Source organism: Eumetopias jubatus, unplaced genomic scaffold (assembly GCF_037043125.1).
Source record: "Eumetopias jubatus isolate StellerSeaLion01/CBP00866 unplaced genomic scaffold, mEumJub1_p1.0 scaffold_8, whole genome shotgun sequence".
NCBI lineage: Eukaryota > Metazoa > Chordata > Mammalia > Carnivora > Otariidae > Eumetopias > Eumetopias jubatus.
The window spans coordinates 100754540-100774468 of NW_028274814.1; the positions used below are offsets into that span (position 1 = coordinate 100754540).

At 37.2% G+C, this 19929-nt stretch overlaps 1 protein-coding gene across 9 annotated transcripts in view; it reads right to left on the bottom strand.

Moving 5' to 3' along the window:
- NAP1L1 (nucleosome assembly protein 1 like 1) overlaps positions 1 to 19082 on the bottom strand; it is a 31163-nt gene extending 12081 nt beyond the window's left edge. For 4 of the 9 annotated variants that reach the window (XM_028105436.2, XM_028105435.2, XM_088025271.1 and 1 more), the window contains exons 1-4: positions 18966 to 19080; positions 9297 to 9333; positions 4717 to 4802; positions 3151 to 3253 (exon numbers count right to left, since the gene is read on the bottom strand). In XM_028105436.2, the coding sequence (XP_027961237.1) occupies positions 3151 to 3253; positions 4717 to 4802; positions 9297 to 9313 (206 nt within the window). In that variant the 5' untranslated portion in view covers positions 9314 to 9333; positions 18966 to 19080. Of the gene's footprint in view, positions 1 to 3150; positions 3254 to 4716; positions 4803 to 5346; positions 5532 to 9296; positions 9334 to 18256; positions 18351 to 18965 lie in introns of those variants that run through there. The other 5 variants (XM_088025274.1, XM_088025275.1, XM_088025273.1 and 2 more) reach the window with 5 other exon arrangements.
- Between the last annotated feature and the right edge of the window lie 847 nt (positions 19083 to 19929).

Consider the following 19929-nt stretch of genomic DNA (forward strand, 5'->3'; position numbering starts at 1 on the left):
ATTATAAAATAGCAATTAAGTCCAAAAACAATACTGCTTTCAAGGGAGGCAGAGTTTAAAATCACTAATGAAGAAGCAAGCTTCCATACTAGAGATAAGATACAAGAATGGAAAAAGACATGCCAGGTAAATAAAAACCAAAAGCAAGCTGCAACAGCTATCCTAATACCAGACAGAACAATTTACACCACCACCACCACCACCAGAGAGGACACCACACTGGTAAACAGGGACTAAGGGACAAGACACATACATCACACACAGCTAATAATACAGCTTCAAAATATATTAATCTGTAACCAATAGAATTACAGGGAGAAACAGATTTAAGTGGAAATTTCTAACACTTCTACCCAGAAACTGTTAGATCAAGCGGTCAGTCAATAAGCAGAAATAAGAGAACCTGAACAACACAATTAATAAATCTAGGCTACTAATTTCAACATATAGATCTTCACACTTAACTTTCATAGAACATTTAGAAAAACAAATATTAAGGCCATAAAAGATAATTTTTAAAAAAATCAAATGAACAAAGCCTCAATTCAAGAAACTGGAGGGGAATGGAGCAAATCCAAATGAAGGGTTCTCAAACTCCAAAGGCCAAAGTCCATTTTTAGAAGAGTTCTACCAACTGTTCAAGGAACAGTGAATTCCTATCCTATACAAATTGCTTTGAAAACGGGGAAAAGTAAAGCAACCCTGTTTATTCATTAAGCAGCTGAAATCTTGACTCTAAAACCAGGGCATGGAATTACCATCCCATGGAAGTTTCTATATTGTACATACATGCACACATGCATATACATACACACACACACAGGCACACATATTCAAGTACATTTCACTAACAAATAAGGACCTTGAAAAAGATATTAACTACTTGACTTAACTGTAATAATATATGATTAAATTTATTCCAGGAATGCAAGGCTAGTTTAGTATCATGTTTCCAAAAATATATTTAGTATGTACTTAACAGAGTCGAAGAAAAAGTCAAAAGACTGTCTGAATACATACAGAAAAAAAGGTCATAATAAATCTAAGCAGACACCAAGTTTAATGCCAAGATTTTATATCCATTCCTGGTTAGGACTAGAAATAAGATAAAGATGCTCATGTTTAATGCTAATTGTTTAACACAGTACTGAAAGTCCTGGCCAATGTTATAATGAAATACAAATAAACTTGGTGTGCTGTAATGTGAAAGATTAGAGCTCAAACTGCCATTATTTGCAGACAAGATCTTCTGCCTTTGGGAGAAGAAAAAATTACTATAGTAAGTGTAGCAAGGTTTCTGGATACAAGATCAACAGCAAAAGAAATAAAAAATGAAAATAAATCAATAGCACTCTTCTCTACATCAACAACAGCCAACCTGATAATACAATTAAAAAAAAGATACTATCCACAATAGCAACAGAACTAAAGTATACAGGAATTAACCAAGAATAGACTATGAGAAAAATTTTGTAATAAAAGAGAGTATGATTTCAATAAATACAAGGATATGGATGAGACAATTTTACATTAAAAGAAAAATCCCCTATCCATGTTAATCAATAGATTCAATGTAACTCCTATCAAAATTTTAGTGCGGGGGGGGGGCTGTTTTGTTTTGTGAAAACCCCTCTAAACTTACTATCAACCATATGTGGGATAAAGGTCTACATATAATTAGGCCAATCTTAAGAGTGTATTCCATAGGGGAGGGGGGAAGGGTAGAAGAAAGCAAGCTATTACAGGGAGAAACAAATTAATAGAAAGATTAAATTATCACCCTGCTAGATATTAAGACATACTAAAAAGCCATATTAAAAAGAGTGCTGCTCAAAGACAAACATAGGTGTTTATAAGAAACTGATATGCAATAAAGGTGGTATCACAAATAAATGAGGAAATAACGAACTGTTTAGTGAAGTGTTATAAAAATAAGCTCACTAAAAAAAAAAAACCAACAAACAAAAAAAAAAACCCCTGATGCATAGCTAAATACAAAGGTGGCCTCAAGAGCGTTTATTAAAGACCTAAAGATGAAAGAACTAGTCAACAGGAAATGCAGAAGGAACTAGGAAGGACTTCTGAACTTGAAAGAATAAACCACAGGTCAAAAAACTTAAAACACAAAAATTAAGGACTTCTGTTTAATGGAGAATGCTATGGATAAAGTTAATAAAAATGACAATAGATTACTTACAAAGTCTAAAACTGGTAAGAGATTAACACCTTCAATATACAAAAACTCCTGCAAAACAAGACAGTAAACCCCAGTAGGAAAATGGACAATGAGAGCAACCTAAAAGGCTCACAATGATGAAGAAAAGCTCAAAACTCATTAGACAACAAAAGTACAAATAAAACAAAATAAGCCTGCACCTCTTAGATTGGTAAAAACAAAAAACCCATAAAGCTGAATGATGCCAACTGCTGGCAGAGATACAAGGATGAAGGTTGCCTTCATGCATTGGACACAGTCATTCTAGAAAGCAAGCTGAGAAGTACTAAAAGCTTGCATACCCTGTAACTAACAATCCCACCAGTAAATACATATCCCCCCAAAATTCTTACAGTTCTTTAAGAAGGCATGCTAAAAGAGGACCATTACAACGGAATTTGTGTTGATGGAGCTTAGAAGCAATCAAGATACCCATCAAAGAAAAAGCATATTAAAAAAAGCATGTAATAAAACATGGTGGACACAAATCACTGTTAGTGACAACATTCAGAAGCTAAAAACTACTGATGAGAGATTACATACAGATAGCAACATGGATGGCTCTTAAAATCATAACAATTATAAGCAGAATAAGATATACGGGCTATTGCAAATGATTCATAGGACCAGTGAAATAAGTAAGAAATCTGTATTTCTTCTAATTCTGTGCATTTCTAGCAAACCTCCAAACAAATCTCAGAAATGGTTAAGATCAGTGTACTTTTCCTGTGGAGAGGAGTCAAACTTCAAAACACCAACTCTAAATTGGTGGTACTCAGCAAAATTTTTAAATTCCCAAAAATCCTATACTAGATACTAACAGACATTAGCTTTCCACTATTACATATCTAAGTCCTAGATGGTCTTAAAAAGATACACCTGCAATGTTGATTACAGAAGGCTAAATAAGGACTACAGAAAAGAAGAACTTGTACCTTTCAATGTATCCTGTTGGTGTTTCTACCAGACCATCAAGTCTTTCTTGAAGGGCTGCAAGAATCTGAGGATTTTGCATCATCTGAACAGTCAGCTGACGCGCTTAAAAAAAAAAAAGGGCATCGAAAGGATTTTATGAAAATATATTATGCTATTTTAATAGGACAATCCAATCATGAAGGTTTCCTGACTAGCCCATAATTCATTGGTCTGAGTAGAGATGGGCAGCAAGCTGAGGAAAATCCACTCTAGGAAAACCTGACATTCAGGAAAAGTTCAGATTCCTAATGATCTTAACACACGCCATTTCTGAAGACCATTGCCACAACTACTATTAACAATAAATATCCTTTCTCTTCCTACTGTCTTGTGTTTCATCCACCTTACATTTTTAAGAAGCTCAAAGCTTCACCCAGATGCCTACCTATGACTCTAGCTAACACTCTGAAGGCAGATAACACATTATCGGAAGTACAGTGAGTTTCCACCCTGGGAGAAAGACTGTGGAGTAACCTAAATGTTTGATGTTTATAGTATAGTATATTTCTGTTTATCAGAATAGAGAAAGTTAATAGTTGAGACAATCAAGGTTGTAACTAAAGCCAAACAAAACGTGGTTGTTAATGGTGTCTAAAAATTATACTCAATCCAAAACCAGATTTAGGCAAAACAAATTATTTTGCTATTATCATCTCCTCGTCAACAGACATTACACAAAAATGACATGAATTTTCCCAGTTATGTTTTTAAAGGTCAATTCCTAATATTAATTTGATTACTGGATGATGTACAGTTATGATAACCAACATGCCTTTAGAAATGTCAATACTGGCCACTAAGGATACCGACCTCTGTATCTTTTAAGACAATGCTGCAAGATGAAAGCTGAAGCTAAAGTTCAGTAGTCTTTTCACAATTAACCTCCCTCTGACTTAACAATAGAAAGCTCAGTCATCTAGTACTTTAATATTCTTAGCCCATACCTATAGGGCATAACCTAAAGCAGTACAATTCCCCCCCTACCATCACTACACCTCACCCTTTACAATTATTTGCTAAAAAAAAGTATGAGTGATTTTTGTTTACATTTAATAAATGTCTTTTTTGTCATCTGGTTGGGAAGGATTAAAAAAGGTTGAAATACACAAATGTTTTCTACATATGAAATACTGAATATTTCCAGTAACTCTAAGCTGTTTAGAACGACCACCAAAAACAACTCCCACCAACACCTGTAACATTTCTAAATTCAGACAAAACTCATGGGCAGCTGTTTGACATAGTTATGCCATGTCACTCCAGCATTAGAAGCCATACAGAGTAACTTCTGATAGGTCACTAACTATATTCATACCTTCCTCCCTTATTACCACTCTATCTCCATCTCCCTCTTCCCCTCCTTTCTTCCCCCCACCCCAAACATACACAAATTGTTACTGAACTAGAGGTATGGTCGCATGGGTAAAGTGTCTAGACAAGGATCCAAAAGGGAACAGTATTTGTTACTACCCTCTAGAAGACATGTGCCAGCAATCACTGGCTCCTGAAGTAATTTAAAGTAATACCTTTGATTTTTGTTTCTTCACCAGTTTCTTCTTCTTCTACTTCTTCAACATCATCCAAATCTTGATCAAGTTCAGACTGTTCTTTGCTACAATATCATAGTATCACACCAAGGTTCAAATGTACCAATTACCAAAAAATAGATAAAAAATTATAAAAAACTTCAATTCATTTTCTAGGTTAATATGCCTCTTTCAAAAATATGAAATAGGAAAATTCCAAAGGTAATTCAGTTTTCTTTCTAACTTCATATATAAACAAGCACAAACTGGAAGTACGTAAAATTTCATTTAAAAGCACATGGTCAAATATAAAATTTCCATTTTAAGCTCATTTTCCCCCAAGATTTTATTTTTAAGTAATCTCTAAACCCAATGTGGGGCTCAAACTAAGAATGTAAGACCCCAAGATCAAGAGTTGCACGCTCCACCAACTGAGCCAGCAGGGGCCCCTCTATTCCAACCAAGCTTTAAAAATGTGGTTTGACAGTGTTGGTTCCAGGAACGTGAGGTCAGGAAGTATGTGCTCTTTACCCAATATCCACTGCTTTCACTCTTCTTGGTAACAGCACCCTGATTTTATATGAGATGGCAACATACCAAGCTTTTAAAAATCTACATTTCCCAGCCTACCTTTTAGCTAGGTGTGGTTATGTAACTCTGAGGTGGTGAGTTAAAAAAGCAAAATGTATAGAATTTTGAGTAAGCCTCCTTTATAGGACAGTGGACAGCTGGGAGGCCTTTTTGATCTTGCTCCCTTCATAGAATAGGGATGTGATGACTAGAGTTCCAACAGCCATGCTGGACCAGGAGGCATCCTAGAGAATGAAAGTCAACAGAATGAAGGGAGTTTGGAAGAACAAGGATCCTGGATCCCTGATGGCTATGGGGCAATCACATCAGCCTGTACTCACTATCTTTGGACTTTCCTCCTTTTTCTTTACTTCATAGTGGAGATGGGCAAAAAGTTAAGAAGACCTGAGTCTACTTCATACTGAGAGCAAAGCCAGGAGGATGGCACCATTGAAAGGAAAAAAGTAGTAAGATAACACTCTCCCCATTTCATCTTAAAAATCTAGTTTTTGCACATGAAATTACAATGAGAATTAAAAAGGGAAAATAAGGTTATCTAAGTCAACATATAGGTCTTCATATAATTCCTTGTGTGATTTTACATTTTAGTATTTGGTTTACACATTTAGTCACATTTATGTTTAGAAACAGCATCTGAAGAATTAACTTTCATATAGAGACAAATACTATCTAATTTTCATATAAGAACAAATACAGAAAAGGTCAACTGTATTCTGCCAGCAAAATTTATGTTCCTCTAAACTAAGGAGAAAAAACTCAGCCTTCCTGTCAGAAACAATAGACTGTTTCTGAAATTATCTTTGATTTAGTATAAACTTAAGCATACTTAGATTTAAGGGCCATTAACTAAAGATCACATAGCACAGCTGTTCCTCCAGTGTGATTTTAATCATTTAATGAACATCTACATCTTAAGGCTTTAAAACAGGGGTCCACAGACTATGTCACATGGTCAAATACAGCCCACTATTTTTGTAAATAAAACTTTATTGGAACACAGCCACGTAAGTTTATGTACTGTCTATGGCTGCTTTCACACTACAACAGCAGAGTTGAGTAACTGCAACAGAGACTATATGGCCCCAAATGCCTAAAATATTTATAATCAGGTCATTTATACAGAAAGTCTGCTGATTAAGGAGCAAGAATCCTCCCTCCCTCCCACCCTCCTAGGGCTGACAGCCATCTAAAATTAAATAAGGGGATGGTGGGGAATCAAGCGGTCACAACCAATTTATTCTTTTTTTTAAGTTTAAAACAAAATGAAGTTTCAAGGTTAAGATGGCAGATTGCACATACTCCTCTGATTGTAATCCTTCCAAAATCTCTACTAAAATTACGATAAAAGGGTTTTTTAAACAGACAAACATTAAAGGACAGGAAGACAAGAGCAGCAACAGCAACGTCATTGAGAACTGAAATCTAACAGTCGGAAAAGCTGAAAACTAGACCAAACACAGAATCAAAAAGGACACTCCTGGAATTTGGGCTGGGGGAGAAAATAGGGAGGACTAAACAAAAACCGATAAAGCAGTTAAATCCCCAAGATTCTCTCCCTCAATCCAGCAGCATAGCAGTTTCTTCTTTGGAAAGGGTTAAACTAAGAGCTCAGACTATAAGACCACAGATACAGCCCAAAGTCTCTCAGATATAAGGACTGTATCACGCTAGAATGTTGAATGTAATGGAGAGACCCTTCCCTGGCCACCTTTTCCCAATTTGGATTCCACAACACTGAAAGCCAGATCTTTACCCAGATACTCTTCCTTGGGGTATCTGACCAGCCCAGAAAAAAAACATCCTTCTGACAATGGGGATTCTCACAATAAACAAGCTCCCTGATGACCTTACATTACAATCTAAATTAAAGGCCTCCCTCTACCCCACAACACTCAAATTCTCTAATCAACTTTTTTCTTAAACATCTCTCAACTGCATGTTCTCCCCCACCCCAATCTTAGTGAGCAGACAACCAAGTATTACCTCCTATTTGAGAAAATGCTTTTACATGGAAACGAAAACAAATAGGGGAAAGAAAAATTTAAGAGCAAACATACAGGGGAAAAAACATCCAGAGAAAAGATATTACAATTCAGAGAAAAGACATTACAATCAATGAAATAGGAACAAGATGCTATAAAAAACAGGAACAGAGAATAAAGACACTCCTGAAAACTATACAACAGAAATTTAGAAACTCAATACAAGAGCTGAAAGATAAAATTTCTTCAGCTTTGCCCAGAAAGAAGAGCAAAGAGATAAAGATGGAAAATAAGACAAAAGATAATTAGAAGAACAAGTTCAACATATAACATAATAGGAGGTCCAGAAAGAGAAAACGGAAATAAGACAATCAACAAAATAAGTCAAGAATATTCCCCAGAACTGAAAGCCATCGAGTTGCCAGACTGAAAGGGCCCACCACTGAATGCCTAACACAAGAAATTTTAAAAATACATATAAACAATGTGAAAATTTCAGAACTCTGAAGCCAGAGTGCTTCCAGAAATATATGTTTAAAACAAAAAGTGTCACATACAATGATCAAGAATTATAATGACTTTGAACTTCAACACAGCAATATTGGAAGCCAGGTGGTAATGAAGCAATGCCTTCAAAATTCTGAAGAAAGAGGATTCCCAAATGAGAATTCTACACTCAAACTATCAAACATAAGGATAGAATTGTCATTTTCAGTCATTTATCTCAAAATAATTTGTTTCCCTTGTACTCTTCCAAGAAAGTATTAAAGAACCAAAAAAGAAAATTACATGGGATACAGCAAATAGCAAACCCAAGAGAAGCAGCAAAAGGAAACCCCAGGAAGATAATAAAATAGAACCACAATGATAGCTATATAATCAAGGTTAAGCAATCCAGATTGGAGCAGTAATAAAGGAGGCAATCACTTTGAAAACCATTATCACTAAAATACTTGCTCCCCTTCTTTTTAAGCATGGAAGAATTAGCCAAATTCTTCTATGTACTTGAATGTGATGCCCCTGTGCTAAATTTTCCTGCCTTCCCACCTCCATGCTCTGCTGCCTACAACCTGCGGATGGTCGTATCGTACCCCTAAATCCATGTCCAAGTGTTGTTTTAACCTACCCCTAAGTTGTGTGAAATCATAAGCAACAAACAATGCAGCTCACCCATTCTCCCTTACCGTATTTCTGCAAAACATCCATCCACACTAGAACCCTGCCAGAAGTCAACTTCATTAAACTGATCTTTCTAGAGTGTATGACCTTGCCCAATAAACTCTTCAGGAAAGTTGAAGCTAGACTGTGACCCAGATAATCTTTTTGTTTTTTGTTTTTTTTTCCTACCTTAGAGACTTCAACTGATAGTGGTAATACTGCTTTTCTTTTTAAACACAGCTAAGTTTGTGACTGCTATTCAGATTTTCAAAATTAAACACTGTTTAATGTGCAGGTGCTAAAACTCTTAAAAAAAAAAAAAAAAAGGAATAATTTAGACAAATGCCAAGACAGTGCTTACACGTCTGGAGAGGAAAGTTGGAGGATGCAATGGAGAAGAGGGACACTGGGCTTCTAATAGTAATGTTTTACTTTTAAAAACTCATAAATTATAAGTATCCTATTACTCTTTAAACTCTACATATAGATTTCATATACTTTTTATCTTGTATGTATGACACCCTAATATGGAAGTAGTAATTACCATACATGTATGGTAAAAATGAATTCTGCAAATATTTCTGATTCATTACTGTGCTCAGCACATTTCTAAGAATAAACACTGGCAAATGGTTTACTGTATTTAAGACAATGATTATATATACTATATTTTATCTTGGATACACTGTACCCAACTATTCTAACAGCAGGTACTAAGCATCAGTCTTTACCATACATTTTTATAATATGTTATTATTATGACTATTAATTACATCACAGAACAAAGTGAAGCCAAATCTCTGGGAAAAGAAAAAAAACAAACAAAAAAACCAACTATCTAGCACTTACTTGTCAATGTCTGCCATGTTGTAAGAATTCCAAATATCTATGGAGAGAAATGTCAGTGTTAACAAAATATACATGTATAATGTATTTAAAACCATTAAAAATATTTGATGCCCAAACCCTTTAAATCAGTAACACACTGAGAATCATCACACAGAGGAATGTATACCCCCATTAAAAACACATCAATGTTAAGAAGAAAAATCGTGGCACATGTATATGGACTTTCATACTAGCCCCCAAAGTAATTTTTCAGAGGATACTGCTAAAAATAAGCAAGTTATTACTAGGCTTTTAGAATCTACCATGTAAGGACATTTTTTCATAATAGCACTACTGGTAAAGAATCTGATGTATGCTAGTATCACAGAAAAGGAACAATACAAGAGTTATTCAAATTCCTTTAACAACTACAAATGGTCAATTTTTGCTTAAATTTTTAGACTACTTAGTACCTCACAGAACCCACTTCATTTTTACCAGTATTAATTCTTACCAAATTCATGTTAAAAAGCCAAAATCTGCCACCATTATGCCTCTGGAGATCTTTCTAAAAAGTTTAACAATCCTACCAAATGTCAGTCCTTTAAGCAACTTAATGGCAGTTTTAAAGCTCTGGGTCCCAATCTATATCAAGTAAACCTTCCCCATCTCTTCAAATGTACATGTTTTATCACAGGTAAGGACCACACCCCCAGGTTACCCTGGATATGCTGTCATATTGTCAACAAACTTGGTTACCTGACATCAATACTGTTAGAACTGATCTGGAGAATATCCTAAATTCTTTCCCACTATAGATAGATTAGTATTGACTTAGAAAATACTGCTTTTAGAAAAAGAAAACTGAAGGTAAAACGTGTTATATTCAGGCAGGAAAATGACTAATGCCACATATAATGAATGCACAGACTACCAAAAAAAATAATCTAAATCAAGCTTAGGATCCCACATTAAAATTAAGCTTTTATCTTTTAGTAATTAAAACCACAGACTATTAGTAACTCTCAGAATGCTACAAGATGTCATTCCTCATCTCAACATGTTTTATATGATTATTACTTGAATAGTTAAGAAGAGTTACTGATTTCAGCAGTCAAGTGCTAATATGTGGAATATTATTACTGATCTAACATGCATCCTTTGAACAAATTGTGAAGAAAATATTTCTTCCTAATAATGTATCCTATTCTACTTTAAATATTTTTTTTTGCTTTAAATAATTTCTAATAGCACTGATAAATTTTTCTGGTGATGCTGGGTAATTTACAAAATTAACAAAATACTTAGCAAACAATTATGAAGAAATATTAATTCAAAAATAAAAATACTGAATCTTAATCATCAAAGAAATGCAAGTGGAATTCTAGTTTGTCTATCAAATCAGCAAGGTTCTTCTTTCAATGCAGGGAAAACGGTGGTGAACATGCATTCTTAAATGTGGCTTGTGTTCCTATAAACTATTTTCTCTCTGGAGACTAATTTGGCCATAGTAGTATCAAAAACCTTAAATGTGTGTATCTCCAGCTTTAGTTATATTCACTTGTGAGCCTCTAACATGAAAAAAAATACTATGAATCTAAAGGCTTATGCTTTTCATGTTTGCCTAGAAGGTTCTTCCAAAATTCAGTCAACATAACCTTTGGCTCTTAGCTCAAAGCTTTACTTTTTCAGAGAGGCTTCTCCAACCTGTACATTCTGGCTAAATAAGATCTCTTGGTTATACACACCTATAAAGCCCCATTTCTTTCCATCGTAAGATGTCTCAAGTTTGTAATTACAAATTAGTGTGATTATTTGACTAAGCTCTATCTTTCCCAACTAATCACAGCACAAGATTCATATTACAGGGATTATATGTGCTTTTGCCAATCGCTGCATTGCATCCTTCAGAGCAGTAATACATAAAGCTTATACAGAGAGAGAGCAACTACAAGTACTTATCTCATCAAAAATAAATTCAGTATTAGCATGGAATGTGCATACAATGAAATGCTTTGCAGCAAAAAATGAAGCAGATATGAAAAAGCACAGGGCTTATGGCAAAATCCAATCTGGACAGGAATATATATATATATATATATATATATATATATATATATATATATATATATATTCTGCCACATCTTTGCATCCTTCATATACATATATGAACATGCATGCTCATGCACATACTTTACGAATAAGGCATTTCTGTACAGATACACCAGAAACCTAATAGTAATCACCTGTAAGAAAAGACTGGGAGAAATGAGAACTTACATTTCATTCTGCATTATTTGGCTTTCCCATATACAAGTACATTTTGCTAACGTTTTGGAACTTGCTCGGTTGAACACAGTCTAGTAAGTCCAGCAATTATCAAAAATAACTCCCGCCAAAACTTTTAAATTCAGATTTTTCTAACATTTTAACATGTACTCAGAAGAAAGGCTACACTGCGACCTTCCCTGTCCATTTCATGGGGTCACATTTAGAATTCAAACTCTTATATAAAATTCTTTTGACTCTTTATTAAAGATGATTCAAGACAGAACAGGATGGCATTTACTTCTTCAGAGATACCCTCTCCAATCTGCCCTGCCCACTCTAGCTAAATTAGATTTCTTGGCTATACACACTTCCGTTTTTTAAAGCAGGCCTAATTTTGTAGTCAGATCATTTGGGTTGACACCAGCTTTGTAAAAATCTAGCTCAGGCAAACAACTTCTGGTCTTATTCACCATCTACAAAAATACATAAAAACTGTTTCTTCACTGGATTGCTCTTGTTAAGACGCAAATTCATAAAAGACTTAACTTGTGTTTGATAACTACTGAACATTCAAATAAACAAGCTTTTTAGTTCTGTTTTTAATTATCTTAGCACAGGGTCAATATTTCTGCAAAATAATTAGCTGAGATGACTGTTAAAATGTATAGACTAACCAGTAAATGTGCCATAGTAACGTTAAATGTTAACATTAAGGAAAACTGGGTAAGGGGCACATGGGAACTCTCCAGGAGTTATCTTTACAACTTTTCTATAAATCTAAAATTACAAGTAAGTTCATTTAAAAGAGAGAGATTAATTCCCATGCCCAGATTCTGAAACAAGAGGTCTGAGAGTGGACCCAAAAATCTCCATTCTAAACAAGAAACCCAGCCCTTGAGGCACGTGGTTCTCAGACAATCAGATCACACTGAGAAAACACAGATTTCAGTTAATACCTCCATTAGTTTTCTGTTTTTGTTTTTTACTGCACTCAACATTAAATAAAACCAATGAGAATTTTTATTTATCAGACATGAAATTGCTTTCTAAGAGATATGAAGAATTTCCGTTCCTGGTAGTGACAAACTAAATTATGCAAACCAACTCTGCATAAAATAATTCCAAGTCCAAAATAAATATTTGCTAAAATCTTAAAAGCAAGGTTTTAACTACCGAGGTAAAATCAAAAGCCCCAGACCTATCCAAGATGGGAAATCTTTACAGCAACCCTCCACATTAAGCAGGAACCCCCCAGTGCTATATTCTCAGGGATAATAAACCAGTTCTCTTGGACAAATAAACTAGAAATCACTGATCAGTGTTGTCCCAAAACCTCAAGCCATGAGCTTAAAATGGTCTGCCTGATAGTGTTCCTAAGCACCTACATATCCAAATGTGAAAGGCACCTTCATCCTAGACCTCAAATAATTTATACAAGTAGTTTTCAAGAGCAATAAGGGCAACAGAAATACAACAAAAATCTGTCCCAAAGACTTAAATATTGTCAAAAGTACTGTAAATTTATAAACATAAACACTGACAAATGACAACCACGCTTACTGAGTTTGAAAATACAGTGTCTGCAGAAGCATCTGCAAAGAACAGCCATCTATTAAAGGTGATACAACAAATTCAGCAAAGAAATAGAACTTCGAGAAATAAAAATAATGTAAATCAAACAAATGAGCAGGTTTATCAGCAGACTAAACACAGCTGGAAAGATAATTAAGCGAGGGACGCAAGCTTAGAATAATCTTTCAAAATATGGCAGAGACTAAGAGAGAAAACACTAATGTTAAAAGATATTTGAGGATACAATGGAGTCTAACAAAGATTTAATACAAGTTCTAGGAGTTAGAGGAGAGAATGCACAAAATATTTGAAAAAAAAATCAAAAGCTAAGAATTTTCCAGAACTGATGGAAGATAGCCCTACAAATCCCACCAGAACTGATGGGAGTTAGCCCTACAAATCCCAATCAGAATAAATAAAAAAGAAACCTACACTTAGATATATCAGTGAAAAGGCAAGACATTAAAGACAAAGAAGTCACCTGAAAATCACAGAGAAAAGACTCAGGTTAAAGCTATAAAAGACAGCTATCTTCTCTTCAATAGACACCAAAAGACAAGAGAGTCTTCAATGTGCTGAAAATAGCCAAGGATCTTAGAATATTATACCCAATTAAAACATCTTCTAAGAACGAATGTGAAACAGGTTTTCTGGAAAAAACGCCTCCAGCACTCTAATAAATTCTATTAAGTATATTCTTCAGGCAGAAGGCAAGTGATCCCAAATAGAAGAACTAATTTCCAAGAAGAAATGAGGGGCAAAAAGGATAACTGCATATACCTAAATAAACATTTTTAAGTATCACCGCGTAGTGCGTTAAAAAATTAAAACTACCACATTAAGTCAACGGTGAAGGTAAATCAACTAAAGGCTCCCACTAAAGTGTCAGGCAGGATTTAAGAAAATCCAACTACATCCCATTTATAAGAAAGGTATCTATAACATAAGGATATATAGTTTCCAAGTAAAATATAGCCCTAACCAAAAGAAAGCTGGTATCACTGTATTAACATCAAAAAATAGTTTAAGGATAAGCATTACTAGAAATAAAAAGGTCACTCTATAATAAAAGAGTGAATTCATTACCCAGTATATGTAATGTACAGAAGATCTCAAAGACATGATTCATAATGTGACTGAAGGCAAATCTTAAACCTGAGAACTTGTACACAAAAAGAAATCTTCCACTGAAGAAGTGGAAACAAGTCACCGAATTAAACCACAAACTGATTATGTTTTGTGCTCTTGTAGTAGTTAGATGTCCAGACATGTGTTAGCGAAAGCTTCCCACCATTCCAGAAAACCTGACTCTGAGTAAGTTCTCCTGAGAACTAATGAGAAGAAAGCTAACATTTATGAAGCCTACTCAGTAAGGGTCTATTATAGGCTTTCCTCCTATCTGCAGATAAAATACTAAGCAACTTGCTCAGCAACACACAAATGGTAAGAACCTAGTAATTAAAATATGACTTCCAAAACCCATGTGGAGTCCACTATCATCCCAAAAACCAAAGTACCTGCTCTATCAGCCTACTATTACATAGATTATACAGTAATACACTAGCTGATATTCTTTTACATAAAATGACTTACTTCGTGGGGAAACAACCAGTCATTAAAAATTACAAATGTTTTAGAGTTCAAGGGAACCAATAATAACCCAAAGATAAGATTTCCCTTTACCTGAGACCTCACATCTCCCGCCAAATTAAGCAAATCTATTTTTAAGACACTGCTGTTCTATTAATAATGTTTTCAGTGGTCCAGGGGCTCAATACTTTATTTGGCTCCAACACAACCTCATAGTTAGAACGCTCACTTTTTCAATTCTGGGGTGTCAATAGCCAACTTGGAACTGACTTCTTAAGAGTCCCAAGCAAAATGGACTCCTATTTGAGAACACCACATACCTTCTAATCCAAGGGAGCTCATTATCTAGATTATCATCTCATCCAAAAGCACATAAACATACCTGGGTTGGAGTGAAAATCCGTTGAAAATTCAACCAGCAGTAACAAACAAAACCAATTTATTCACATGAGGGGGAGGGGAATTACACACACACCCACCCACCCCAGACAAAAAGCTTAGGAGCCATCACTCAACTATACGTAAACAAATTCCATATTGGAAGAAGACTCCCTGACCATAAATACTGTTGCTTTTCCTTAGAGCGCAGTGGAACCCAAGCAAGTATGCTTCTGAATTCCAACCTGATGTATAGCATAACAGTTTAAATCAAGGGAACTACCGGGTGGCTGGGAGATAGACACTGGGGAGGGTATGTGCTATGGTGAGCGCTGTGAATTTTTTAAGACTGTTGAGTCACAGACCTGTACCTCTGAACATACATTATATGTTAAAAAAAAAATAGTAGGAAGGGAAAAATGAAGGGGGGGATATCGGAGGGAGAGACGAACTATGAGGGACTATGGACTCTGAAAAACAGAGGGTTCTAGAGGGGAGGGGGGTGGGGGGATGGGTTAGCCTGGTGATGGGTATTAAAGAGGGCACTTACTGAATGGAGCACTGGGTGTTATATGCAAACAATGAATCATAGAATACTACATCAAAAACTAATGATGTAATGTAAGGTGATTAACATAACAAAATTAAAAAAAAAAGTTAATGAAAAGTTTTCCCAGGGCCACAAAATGTGACTTAAGAGCCACATACCTAAACAATGTAAATTCCGATTTCTTTCACCAGAGGTACAGACTTTTAAATCTCCAACATTAAAAAAATGTTTTTAGCATATAGTTAAAAAAAATACAAAAGCCTCATCATAACTCATCATTGCTCAGTTATTGGAGAAGTCCTTTAACTTCTCTGTATTTCAGTTTCCACATTAAAATGCTGATACTACCTACTTCTAGGAGCATTAGTTAATAACATAGAGTAATTTGTGCTCTTACATTATTTACTCCTGTTATGTTCTTCTGTACCCTTTACCTTAGAAAATAAGTGTAATTAATTAAATGTAATAGGTTAATTAAATGTAATTAATAGGCTCTTCAAATTACAGCCCCCTTTCCCAATAAAAATTAAAAGGTACAAAATTTTTGAACAAACAGAAATGTATCAAATCATGTAGCATAAAAGGCAGAGTTGGTAACCGAAAGTACAGAGGCCACTTCGGATGGCAAGTGCAGTAATGTGATCTAGTGGTCTGGTATCAATGTACTAAACAACTTACAAGGATGGGTGAAAGCAACAACGCTCACCTTTCTAAACCCTATTCTGCCCAGCAAGGAGGACTTCTTACTCAGATGAAATCAGTATGAAATGCCACTTAAAATCACCATTAAACAGGTCCTTCATGTAAAGAATGTTATAAATACTACTCTGTCCCCCGCTTTTTCTTTACAGCATTCACCACAATTTAACATTTTATATCTAGCTAACCAATATGCTTGTTTTGCTCTTGTTATGTCCAAATAGATGCTAAAATATTTACTCAAAGAATCAAGTAACACAAATAATTACAGGTTTGATTAGACTTGAGGATCTGAATGGACTGATTGTCAGTTTTCAAAACTGATCAGGATTCATCCTCTCTAATCTTATTTTAACATTTCAAACTTAGAACCAACTAAAAAATGAGCGAAGATGTAGTATTTGATTTTGATTTCTTCACCCTTTGAAGTCAAACAGATTTTGCCTCCTTTAGCCCCTTTTCCTACAAAAAGGCTGTTTTTAATATAATTTTGGGGGTTTAGAATCCAGTTAGTAACCTGGAGACAATATAGGCAAACTGAATAAGTAATAAAATGACCAATAGCATTTTGGATTAAATTAATTCTGGTAAAAGTGTTGGGTTTTGGTTGTTTTTTTAAATCTCTAGAGGACAAGAACAGTCATATGCCACATTTAGCATTAGCTTCATATTTTTGTCAATAGGCCCAATATCAAAAATAGGTATTTTGCAACAGATAAAATTTACAGATTTTTCAAACTGGTATGAAATCTTTTAAAGTTGTATTTATCAAATTAACGTAACACTGACCTGATACGATACTCTATGAAGTCAAGGTTTCATGACCAATGTTTGATTCTATCTATCCTCCAAAGGACCAGTCTTCTTAGAAGTAAATTAAATTGCACATTTTAGATTTGGACCATTAATTTGAACTCTTAATTTTTTTAAATTTTTACTTAATTTGAACAACTTCCAACAAGCATGAGACATACCAGAAGATCACAGTAAACCTTATTTACCTCAACAGTTTAAAACAAGTTATTCTATATAGATTTTCCCCTTATCCAAAGGTAACGTGTATTACTTCCTAAGTAAAGTAAGTACAGAAGTGTTAATGTAGGCTGACAAGAAAATAGGGCTTAAATATTAATTTTAAAAGATATTTTGAGGCTACCTATTTCCAAAAAAACAGCAAATTCCGTTTTACAGCTCTTCTGAAACCAGGCAGTGTTAGGAGATTTTAAAGGGCAGTCCTTACAGAACTAATTACTAATCCCTTTTAAGACAGCGATGATCTAAAATAGGGGCTCCTTGAGGACATTACGTGCTGGGTTCATTCTTTCTGTACTCTCAAAGCCTAGACCTCCCAAACAAGACTGCATTCCCCAGGCTCCCTTCTCTGCCTCCTTTTATGAGTAGTAGGGGCATTGACAAGACAACAGGCTACAAACTTGGCCCATTAAGTGTACATTAATGCCTCATTTCCACCCATACTTCCTCCACCCAGCCCCCACTCATCTTAAAAACAAAACAACTAGTTAAGTAATCTATTCTGGGAAATTCAATAAAGGAACCAATTTGTAAGAATGTTAAAGAAGTCCTAACAGAATTAAAGACATTTCAGGCCAAATCGTTTATTTTCATCTTAAAACCGTTTACAGGATTAGATTAATTAGGATCAATTCTCCCCAAATAATGAAATCCTGGTCAAGACACCCATCTAAATTCTAACTGTACTGGAGGTACACAAAACAATCATGTGTTAGTAACAGCTAACACGACCCCTTTACAAGTGTTAATGCTTTAAAATCCTAGCAATAGAGGCCATGCTTCACCACCCATCTCCTAACATTCATACTTTCCTCTGGTACCAATAAAAAGATTTAAGACCAAAGAGAAGCAGGTAGGAGTTTGAAAGCCAAAGGCTAGTCTTATTTACCGTTAATTTCCAAATCCCACCATCCCTACAACTCTCAGTGAAGTGAGGACAACCCAGACCTCGGTCTCCAGTCAAGCCCAGGCGGCGGCCACGTGTCTAGGGAAGCCGCCGGGGTTTCCCCTCCCAGCCCGTCGCCGCCTCCAGTGGGCGGAGAGCCCAGGAGCCTCGCAGCCTCCCCGCCCCCTCCAGGCCTCGTCCCTACACATCCCCTCCCTCCCATCGGAATTCGCAGCCTCCGCCGTTCTCTCCATCCCCCAGCGGCCTCCCTCCGGGGATTATTTTTCAGGAAGCGGGGGCGTCTAGGAAGCGGTGGGCTGCGCCCTCGAACCCGGCCCGCACCCCGGGCGCCCTAAGGAGACAGCCGCTGTGGACCGGGAGGTGAAACCGCGGCCTCGCTCCCGTCCGCGCGTAGAAGCCGGTGGGGCTCAGGGAACCTCGGCGCACACTAGCACGGACCCCGGGCCTCGCAGGCCGCACCGAACCCCGCGTCCCCTCAGCCGTTCCCGAGTAAAGCGCCAGCCAATCCCGGAGGCCCTCTCAGGCTACGGGGACGAAACTCCGCGGACGGCTCAGGCTCCGGCCTCACGGGACGACCCGGGAGGCCCCGAAGGCCAGCGGCCCCCACTCTCATTTCCCCGTCCCTTCCCTCCGCGCAGGCCGCCTGACCGACTCTGCGTTCCCCTTTCCCTTTCAGACCCCCATCCGTTACCGGTGGCTAGCACGGGGAGCCAGGCGGTCGGAGCTGCGCAGGCAGTGACTCAGGGCGGCGGCGGGAGGAGCAGGAGGCGGCGCCGCGAGCAGATGGCGCTAAAAAAAGACCCGAGAGCCCGCCGCTTGCGCTCATATACAATTAGCGTCAGCACGTAGGGCCCGCTCCGCCGCCCCCCCAGGCCTTGCCGTCTCCTAGCAACGCGAGCGGGAGGCGGGCCCAGGAGAGGTTGCCTAGCAACAGAACTGTCCTTCTTCCCCGAAGACCTCCACACCCTCCGCGCGGTGCTTGGGGTCCTAGGGTTCCCGCCTCCGCCCCCTGCTACGCGCCGCGCCATCTCTTCTCTCCCCGCTGCACATGAAAAGAAATCACAACCCGTTACGTTCCCGGGAAGCTCCCTGACCCGCTCGCCTCGCCCCTGGCCCACCTCGTCCTCTTCGGCCTGGTGCAGGGAGGCGTGAGGGCGGGGTGGGGCAGCTACCGCTTGTCCTTATCCCGGCCGAATTCCTTCAACTCCCCGGTCCCCGGTAACCATTTTCCCTCCCCGCCCATATTTTCCCCTAAGAACAACGGTTCTTTCCTCCTGACCACCTTGGCGGCGTCTTTTGCAGGTTTTGCGTCTCCTAACTTGGTGGGTCTCAGTGGCTTCCGGGGCTGCCTCCTCATCCCTACCCCTCCATCCTTTTACCTAACGTGCGATCCCTCATTTCTATTTAAGTTCTTTTGATGGATGAAAATGGCAATGTTTGTTTATTCTCTGAATGCTTTATAATGAGGACACTGTTGTTTCATCTTGCTGAAAAAATAAATTTATGTAAATCCTCAGGCCTGTGAAACATCATGGCTGTTTTTCAACTGATGCTGGATCGACTGATGTTAACTCTTAAAACAGTGGTCCTCAAAGTGTGGTCCCCAGACCCTTTAAAGGGGGAAGTCGAAAGTATTTCCATAATAATATTAAAAC